The sequence below is a fragment of the Mustelus asterias genome, chromosome 30 (assembly GCF_964213995.1).
Source record: "Mustelus asterias chromosome 30, sMusAst1.hap1.1, whole genome shotgun sequence".
NCBI lineage: Eukaryota > Metazoa > Chordata > Chondrichthyes > Carcharhiniformes > Triakidae > Mustelus > Mustelus asterias.
Genome location: NC_135830.1, coordinates 18,022,964 through 18,033,292, shown reverse-complemented (window position 1 = coordinate 18,033,292; position 10,329 = coordinate 18,022,964). Strand labels below are relative to the sequence as shown.

Here is a 10,329-nt window from a genome sequence, read left to right as displayed (position 1 = left end):
GACTCCCGGCTTGGGTCACAGTATGCACATTCTCCCCGTGTCTGCGTGGGTTTCCTTCGGGTGCTCCGGTTTCCTCCCACAGTCCGAAAGACATGCTGCTTTTCAGAGTAACTTCAATGCAGTGTTAATGTAAGCCGACTTGTGACACTAATAAATGAAGTTCCTGGGAAAATCCCCCAGTCACCGCACTCTGGCATCTGTTCGGGTACACTGAGGGAGAATTTAGCATGGTCAATGCACCTAACCAGCACATCTTTCGGACTGTGGGAGGAAACCAGAGCTCCCGGAAGAAAACCAGGCAGACACGGGAACAACGTGCAAACTCCACAGAGTCACCCAAGCCGGGAATCAAACCCAGGTCCCTGGCGCTGAGGCAGCAGAGCTAACCAGTGTGCCACCAGGCCATCCTAACAAGTCTTGTTATCTGTTTTTTCTATTCTGTTGGGTTCAGAAGGGAACATTTTATAATTCTCACAGCATTTTAACCATTCTTTATATCTTTATAATTCTAAACGTTATAAACTTTTGTATTCAAATTTACATTTCCAGCCTAACATCTGTATTAATGAATCATTTATTCTTTAATTGTCTCTCAATTCAGGCTGTCCATTTAACTAATCTCCTGCTTTACAATTGTGGGAACTTCAGTCACAAATAAGGTAGTCAAATGCATTGTTAAAAGCAGGATGTTCTTTATATAAATAAATAACAAAGTTTAAAAATCATTGGCAAACAAAAGGAAACAGGAGCATTGGAACCAGCCTGGACTTGCAGACTGAAACCCCGCCCAAAGCCTGCACGTGCTCAGAAGGGAGAGAGGTTGTGAAGAACACTCTGTAACACTTCTCCTCCCCTTAAATTTCAATCCCCCATCAGGACAGAAATACAACAAAGTAATGTCTTTAACAATACGGAAGTCTGTCAGGAGCTTTGTGGTTGCATTGCGACCTGTACAATACCACTGGTAAATCTTGTAATGGTGTTTCTGGAATGGGAGATGAAGAGGTAGTTTGAGAATCTGTACATGAACATTCCTCTTCCACTCCCACAGCAGAGTCAACTGGCAAAGCTGGAACCATTTCCTGGTGAACATCCACAGCAGCATGACCCTCTGCCATGTTCTCAGTAATGGTTGCTGACTCTGAAACTGTTCCTGACTCGGGGTCACACCGCAAGCGAATATGGTCTTGGTGTCTGCGAACAACTCTTCTGTTTTACAGTCTCACCACCCAAGATACTGGACCACTTTGGTTTAAAATTATTCCCGGTAACCACCTTTGGTTACTCCCAAAGTTTCTGATGTAAACCTGATCACCCGGTTTGAACTGCCTCTTTTTGGCGTGGCAGTCGTGTCCCTCCTTCTGCTTCTCTTGTCTCCTGCTCACTTTTGCTCTGAGATCTGGATGAAGCAGATCCAGATGAGACTTCAACCTTCGACCAAAAAATTCCACAGGAGAGTCCGGTTGTGGATTGTGGTGTGATGCGAAACTGGAACAAAAATCTTGAGAGCTTGTTCCTAAAGTATCGCCTGCCATTCTTTTCAATCCCTCCTTCAGACTTTGAACAGCTCTTTCTGCGAGACCATTTGTACAGTAAGAAGTTTGACAACACCAGGTTAAAGTCCAACAGGTTCATTTGTTAGCAAATGCCACGAGCTAACAAATGCATTTGCTAACAAATAAACCTATTGGACTTTAACCTGTTGTTGTTAAACTTCTGACTGTGTTTACCCCAGTCCAACGCCAGCATCTCCACATCATGAAGACCATTTGTAGCCAGATGAAACGGTGCAGTACGCACATGACGTAGACCATTCCTTTACAGGAATTCCTGAAACACCTCACTTGTAAACAGAGTGTTGTTATCTGAAACAAGCCAATCTGGTATCCCAGGGCAAGTGAAAATTTGACAGAGCTTCTCTGTTGTCACAGGAGCTGGAATATTACTCATGATCTGTGCTTCCAACCATTTTGAATGCACATTTACAATGACCAAACACATGTGATTCATGAAAGGCCCCCCAAAGGCCACATTTAGTCTGGACCACGGCCTATCAGGCCACTCCCAAGGATGAAGTGGTAATGTACCCAGTGTGTTGTGCCTGATTCAATCGACAAACAGTTTATTGAGTTAGGCCAGCGGGGAGAAGCCACAGGGGCTGACCATGTGTAACTCCACCCAACACAGAATATCATCAATTCTTATCCAGTTACTCAGCCCATCCCGGCTGGACACAATCCAATCAGAATGGTGATAGATTACATACATTATAGGCTCAATAAAATTAGTATCTGGGCATCATGGGGCTTTGTGATCATCTCATGGACAGGTGCCCTCATCATGATGCTTTCCAGACCCCCCCTTCGGGGGGGGTCTTTCTTGGGTTTTCTTTGTACATCGACTCCCTTAGTTAGAAATGGGGTGGATTAAAAGTTCTCAAATGGACGTCAGCACTCTTCCTTTGTTTTAATCGAATGACCACATGATCTGGGAATCATTTCTATTTAATGCTCTCTCTTTTTAAACTCTTTTCTTCAGTATCCAATTCCAGAATTTTCCTTTTCTTTGTGTTACTTGCGTCAGGAATAAATCTTTGGACCTGACAGGAAGTTTAACCCAAGATCAATCCAACACAGGATTGGTCAGAATCATTTCACATGTGTCAAATTTTAAATAACCATTACAAATTAAAACTCTCATTCTCACATGGGTGAATTGTATCCGGATTAAAATTCCCACATGTTTAGTAAAATATCCTGGAATCCTGTCTCTGGCCAGTAAATATGGCTCCAGGTTCATAACTTCTGAACAAAAAAAGTTTTATTGATCACACTTCCTTTTTTAAAAATCTGTTTGATTTAAATCACAGACAGAAAACCTCAAAGCTTGAAGCATTCATCCCACAAATATCATCCACACACAAACAGAGAAACTTAGCATGTGCTTTACAACAACAATAACCAAAATTAATTACTGAAGTGTTCTTGTGATTCTGTTTTTAAACTTCCAAAAATGCCTTTAATTAAAGACTCAAGGTGAGGTTAATTCCCCAGAAAGATAAACCTTAACAAATGTAGCCCAAAACAATGATAAAACATATCTACAAACATCCACAGAAAACAAACAAAACACACAGATTCTCACAGCTCGTAAATTTCAAACAATGAATCTTCAGCATTGTCTCTCGCAGCTGTAGCTTCTTAAAGCGACAGAGCACTACAAGCTCACAACTCCTTGATTAAAATAAGATACAAGATCCTTCATTATAACTGAACCTTTTTAAAGCCAACCGACAAGGACTGATTTTAGAGGCAACATCTTTGTTGATTTAAAATCCCAAACACGTTCTAGCCAAACACCGGCAAAATCTTTGTTCTTTATCTGGGGATAAAATTCTCAGTTATTCCAAATTCCTCCAGGCGATGCTTAATATTTCCGCATTTAACTTATTCCCAGAAATCCTCAATTATAAACTAAAATAGACACGTGTTTCCGGGCAGTCACAGGAATATGGTCAAGATAGTCCAGTCCCACAATGCCTCACATTCAATCTGCAGTCCTTCAATTATAACAGAATATGTGGCTGTATATAGCTGCCATGGCCATGGTCAACCCAACCCCCCCAAGGGTGCCTTCTTGAACTGTTGCAATGCGTGAGGTGTACGTACACCCACAATGCTGTTAGGAAGGGACTTCCAGTTACTGAGAGAGACAAGAGATGAAATTGCTGGGCCTCTAACAGAAATCTTTGTTTCTTCATTGGACACAGGTGAGGTCCCAGAGGATTGGAGAATAGCAAATGTGGTCCCGTTATTTAAGAAGGGTAGCAAGGATAACTCTGGTAATTATAGGCCAGTGAGCTTGACGTGGTAGGGAAATTGTTGGAGAAGATTCTTAGAGATAGGATCTGTACACATTTAGAACTGAATAATCTCATTAGCGATCGACAACATTGTTTTGTGCGAGGGAGGTCATGCCTCACAAATTTGGTTGAGTTTTTTGAGGAGGTGACAAAAATGACTGACGAGGGAAGGGCCGTGGATGTCGTCCACGTGGATTTTAGTAAAGCATTTGACAAGGTCCCTCATGGCAGGCTGGTGCAAAAGGTTAAATCTCACGGGAACTAGCTAGATGGGTACAGAACTGGCTTGGCCATAGAAGACAGAGGGTAGCAGTGGAGGGGTCTTTTTCTGATTGGAGCTCTGTGACTAGTGGTGTTCCGCAGGGCTCTGTACTGGGATCTCTGCTGTTTGTGATATATATAAATGATTTGGAAGAAGATGTAGCTGGTCTGATTAGTAAGTTTGCGGATGACACAAAGATTGCTTGTTTTGGGTCAGAGATGCAAGGGGGGGGAGTGGGAGGGGGGAGTGGGGGGTGGGGGGGGATGGAGTGGGAGTGGGGGCGGAGATGTGAGGAAGAATATTCTGATGCAGCGAATGGTAATGACCTGAAACTCGCTGCCTACGAGGGTGGAGGAAGTGGAGACAATAAACAATTAAAAAGGAAATTGGATGGGCATTTGGGATGTTCCAAACAGAATGAAGAACAAAGAAAATTACAGCACAGAAACAAGCTCTTTGGCCCTCCAAGCCTGCGGCACCCATGCTGCCTGTCTGAACTAAAACCCCCTACCTTTCCGGGGACCATATCCCTCTATTCCTATGCTATTCATATATTTGTCAAGACACATCTTAAAAGTCACTATCGTATCTGCTTCCACTACCTTCCCCGGCAACGAGTTCCAGGCACCCACCACTCTCCGTGTAAAAAACGTGCCTTGTACATCTCCTTTAAACCTCGCCCCTCGCACCTTAAACCTATGACCCTCGTAATTGACTCTTCCACCCTGGGAAAAAGCTTCTGATTATCCACTCTGTCCATGCCCCTCATAATATTGTAGACTTCTATCAGGTCGCCCCTTAACCTCCGTCGTTCCAGTGAGAACAAACCAAGTTTCTCCAACCTCTCCTCATAGCTAATGCCCTCCACACCAGGCAACATCCTGATTAATATTTTCCGTACCCTCTCCAAAGCCTCCACATCCTTCTGGTAGTGTGGTGACCAGAATTGAACACTAGATTCCAAGTGCGGTCTAACTAAGATTCTATAAAGCTGCAACATGACTTGCCAATTTTTAAACTCAATGCCCCAGCCAATGAAGGCAAGCATGCCGTATGCCTTCTTGATTATCTTCTCCACCTGCATTGCCACTTTCAATGACCTGTGTACCTGTACACCCAGATCCTTCTGCCTAGGAATACTCCGAAGGGTTCTGCCATTTACTGTATATTTCCCATCTGTATTAGTTGGTCTAGTTGGGCACATGAGTAGCGCAGGCTTGGAGGGCCGAAGGGCTTGTTCCTGGGCTGTATTGTTCTTTGTATTAGACCTTCCAAAATGCATTACCTCACATTTTTCCGGATTAAACTTCATCTGCCATCTCTCCACCCAAGTCTCCAACTGATCTATATCCTGCTGTATCCTCTGCCGGTCCCCATCGCTATCCGCAATTCCACCAACCTTTGTGTCGTCCACAAACTTACCAATCAAACCAGTTACATTTTCCTCCAAATCATTTATATATATCACAAACAGCAAAGGTCCCAGCACTGATCCCTGAGGAATGTCACTTGTCACAGCCCTCCATTCAGAAATGTACCTTTGCACTGCCAACCTCTGTTTTCTTCTGACTAAATATCTCTAAACTTCCTAACACCCTGTCACTCTGTGATCCTTGTGACATTTGAAACCAGGTATTCACAAAAAGACTCAAAGAGCATCAGCCCACTGGAGGCTGAGACCGGCCAGTCCAGCACAAAGAAACCCTCTGACCCTTCCCATTGACCAACTGTGAGAATGAACAAAATGCAGTCCTGGATGTAATTGAGAGCAGAAACAATAACAGCAGAATCCAACCCCTGGAATCACTCGTGAACTTGTTGGTGTCTCAGCAGCTGGGATGAAACTCTGAAACCCTTCTCACACTGAGAGCAGGTGAATGGTCTCTCCCCAGTGTGAACTCGCTGGTGTGTCTGCAGGCTGGATAACTGAATGAATCCCTTCCCACACTGAGAGCAGGTGAACGGCCTCTCCCCAGTGTGAACTCGCTGGTGTCTCTGCAGGCTGGATAACTGAGTGAATCCCTTCTCACACTGAGAGCAGGTGAATGGTCTCTCCCCAGTGTGAACTTGCTGGTGTCTCCGCAGGGCGGATAACTGAGTGAATCCCTTCCCACACTGAGAGCAGGTGAATGGTTTCTCCCCAGTGTGAACTCGCTGGTGTGTCCGCAGGTTAGATGAACAAGTGAATCCCTTCCCACACTGAGAGCAGGTGAATGGCCTCTCCCCAGTGTGAACTCGCTGGCGTGTCTGCAGGCTGGATAACTGAGTGAATCCCTTCCCATACTGAGAGCAGGTGAATGATCTCTCCCCAGTGTGAACTCGCTGGTGTGTCTGCAGGTGGGATGACTGTGTGAATCCCTTCCCACATTGAGAGCAGGTGAATGGCCTCTCCCCAGTGTGAACTCGCTCGTGTGTCTGCAGGCTGGATAAAGAAGTGAATCCCTTCTCACACTGAGAGCAGGTGAATGGCCTCTCCCCAGTGTGGCTGCGCCGATGAGCTGCCAGCAGAGATGGGGCTCTGTATCTTTTCCCACAGTCCACACATTTCCATGGTTTCTCCATGGTGCAGGTGTCCTTGCCTCTCTCTTGGGTGGACAATTAGTTGAAACTTCGTCCACACACAGAACAAGATTACAGTCTCCACCCGCTGTGAATGGTGTGATATTTATTCAGGCTGTGTAACTGGTTAAAGCTCTTTAGTCAGTGCATTGGAACACTTTCATTCGAGTGAATCCCTTCTTTTTCACTCACACTGACATTTCAAATCTTTTCAAATCGACAGACTGGACAATCATTTCTCCTTCTGGATTCAAAGTCCGATGATATTGAGGTCCCAAGGAATATCACTCTGTCAGATCTCGACGTGACGTTTGAGATTTCAGCCTGTGATTCCTCTTTCAATATCCTGGAAAATAAGTTTCCAAAAGTCAGCAGTGTCAGTACAGGATAGAAATTCAGAACAGACAATTTCTACGGAACATTCTTTCCTCTCTCATTCCCCAAAAGCTGTAAATCTCCATCCCACACACTCTCTCCCCATTCTCAGCAGGTCTGGCAGCATCTGTATGGAGAGAAAAGAACTGATGTTTCAGAGCTTTGACAAAGGGTCATCGAGACAAGAAACATCAGCTCTTTTCTCTCCTTACAGATGCTACCAGACCGGCTGAGATTTTCCAGCATTTTCTCTCTTGGTTTCAGATTCCAGCATCCGCAGTAATTTGCTTTTATAAGGCTGCAGATACCTCCTCCCAAGTAACATGCGTATGCCCAAGACATCACCACTTGTTTCCCTTATTTCTTTCGCACCCATGGTGCTCTCCGCAGTAAACACAGAGGAGAAGTATTCATTAAAAATCTCACCCATCTCCTGTGGCTCCACACACAGATGGCCATACTGATTTTTAAGGGGATCTATTCTCTCTCTAGCCACCCTTTTACTCTTAATATAGCGATAGAACCTCTTGGAATTTTCTTTAATCTTACCTGCCAGATCCATATTATAACCTTTTTTGTCCTCCTGATTTCCCTCTTCAGTATTTTCTTACACTTTTTTATAGTCAGAGTGATTCAATTGTCCCCGATTGCCTAAACCCAATGTATGCTTCCTTCTTTTACCTGACCAGAGCCTCAATGTCCCTTGTCTGCCAGAGAACCCTAAATTTACCATTCTTTCCCTTCATCTTAACAGGAATATACTGCCCCTGGACTCTTGATATCACACTTTTAAAACCTCCCATTTGCCAGTCATTCCTTTCCCTTCAAACAAACTCACCTAATCGACATCTGCTAGATCCTGCCGAATGCCCACAAAAGTGGCCCTGCTCCAGTTTAGGGCCTTGACCGGTGGACCTGTCCTATCTTTTTCCAGAACTATTTTGAAACTATTGGTGCTCCCAATAGTGCTCCCTGACTGACACTTCAGTCACTTGCTCGACCTCATTTCTTAACTGTCTCATAGAAAGTGAGTCCAGGAATTGATGATGAAAAATAAGGAGCTGGGAGATGAATTGAACAAGTATTTTGCCTCGATGTTCACAATAGAGGATACAGTTAAAACTCAGAAACAGCTGGAAATCAGAAAACAGGAGTGTGGGATGAACTCTGAAAAAGCACAATTCCCAGGGAAGTGGTCCTCAGCAAACTGTTGGAGCTGTGGGCTGATGAGTCCTCGGGTCCTGCTGGGCTTCATTCTCGGGTCCTGCTGGGCTTCATTCTCGGGTCCTGCTGGGCTTCATTCTCGGGTCCTGCTGGGCTTCATTCTCGGGTCCTGCTGGGCTTCATTCTCGGGTCCTGCTGGGCTTCATTCCCGGGTCTGAACAGAGGGAGATAGTTGATGATGTTCAATTTTCTAAACCGTCCGTCGCCATTACCCGCACTGCGCATGCTTCAGGTCCCGCCCCTCATTCACTCCGATTGGTTGGAGGACCAGCCGCTCCGGCTCGGTCCTCCAGCCCCGCCCCCTCTTTCTATTGGTCCGGAGTTGCCGTCAATCAGTGCCCGGGCATTGTGATGTGGAGCATGCGCAGTGTCATTGCTGTCCTTGGCGCTTGTTTGTCCCGGAGAAGCGGAGTCAGCGTTCGGCGGTGGCTGGGAGGATTTGGAAACACTTTGTGGATCCGCAAACCCTTCAGAATCATTGTCAGCTCCCTGGTTTGCAGCTGCGGGGCTTCTCCCTCCCGGGAACAGGCCCAGGTTAACGGCCCCATCCTGGCTCAGCCACTGGAGGATGGTTCACATCAGAGGATGGGGGAGAATAGAATAGAAATAGAATAGAAACCCTACAGTGCAGAAGGAGGCCATTCGGCCCATCGAGTCTGCACCGACCACAATCCCACCCAGGCCCTATCCCCACATATTTACCCGCTAATCCCTCTAACCTACACATCCCAGGATTCTAAGGGGCAATTTTTAACCTGGCCAATCAACCTAACCCGCACATCTTTGGACTGTGGGAGGAAACCGGAGGAAACCCACGCAGACACGAGGAGAATGTGCAAACTCCACACAGACAGTGACCCAAGCCGGGAATCGAACCCGGGACCCTGGAGCTGTGAAGCAGCAGTGCTAACCACTGTGCTACCGTGCCGCCCGGAGAAGGGGGACAATAAATAAGAGGTTACACTTTGGCCTCAAATCAATGAGGACTCTGATCTCTGGGAAGGAAGGAAACCCTGGGAGGTGGGCGGGGAGGATTCACAAACACCCGCTGGAGGCCCCAACACCCCCAGTAAAAAGCTGCAGCTCCCGGGTTTGCAGCTTTTTCCCGGGAGGGAGTTGGGAAAGTTTTGTGGAGACAATTCCCGGCTGGTTCAGTTAGTGGTTCCTGGAGCTCAGAAACCCTGAGTTAGAATCCTGAACCCCACACTGGGTGGTTGTTTTATGAAATACTTTTTATTTATTAATCATTAAAGTATTAATTTGTTTTGAAAAATCATTTTATAGCATGTGAAAATGCCCATTGAAATAGCAATTCTCCCAAAGTATTTCATAGAATCCCTGCAGTGCTGAAGGAGATTATTCGGCCCATCGAGTCTGCACCAACAACAATCCCACCTAAGCCGTCTTCCCATAACCCCACATATGTAACCTGCTAATCCCTCGAACCTACTCATCCCAGGACACTAAGGGGCAATTTAGCATAGCCAATGCACCTAACTGGCATATCTTTGGACGATGGGAGGAAACCGGAGCATCTGGAGAAAACCCACGCAGACATGGGGAGAACGGGCAGACTCCACACGGACAGTGACCCAAGTTGGGAATTGAACCCAGGTCCCTGGAGCTGTGAGGCAGCAGTGCTAACCACTGTGCTGCCTACATTGCTGATGAGAATTTTAATTCACTGACTTGGGAATTAATTCTCGGGAATAGTCATTCTGAAAATGACCATTAAAATGTGTTTTAATTTACCCCATAATGCCAGAATTCAGTTTGCATTTCAAAATTGAATTGAGAAGGTCTGGGAGCAAATGGTAAAATGAGGTTTGAGACACCAGCTGCAATTATTTTCTGTGACTGATGATACCTTTGTCCCTGTGCAGGAGGTAATTCCGCTGCTGTTGTGGCACAAATAAAATGGAGCCTTTCCTCGGAACAGGCCCATGTTAATGGTCACGGTGGTGTTTCATTGGTGAGCAGAGCACATGTGTGGTAACAACAGAGTCAGTGGGGCTGCACGTCCCCTGACTTGGAAGGAAAATAATTG

At 45.7% G+C, this 10,329-nt stretch overlaps 2 protein-coding genes across 2 annotated transcripts in view; both read right to left on the bottom strand.

The window, feature by feature from the left end:
- Positions 1-8,480, bottom strand: part of LOC144480927 (uncharacterized) — a 13,729-nt gene extending 5,249 nt beyond the window's left edge. Inside the window, exons 1-2 of the mRNA XM_078200551.1 lie at positions 7,897-8,480; positions 6,220-7,029 (exon numbers count right to left, since the gene is read on the bottom strand). Coding sequence (XP_078056677.1) covers positions 6,220-6,686 — 467 coding nt within the window. The 5' untranslated portion in view covers positions 6,687-7,029; positions 7,897-8,480. The remainder of the gene's footprint in view (positions 1-6,219; positions 7,030-7,896) is intronic.
- Positions 1-10,329, bottom strand: part of LOC144480811 (uncharacterized) — a 992,083-nt gene that overhangs the window by 59,288 nt on the left and 922,466 nt on the right. The gene's annotated exons all lie outside the window — the stretch shown is intronic.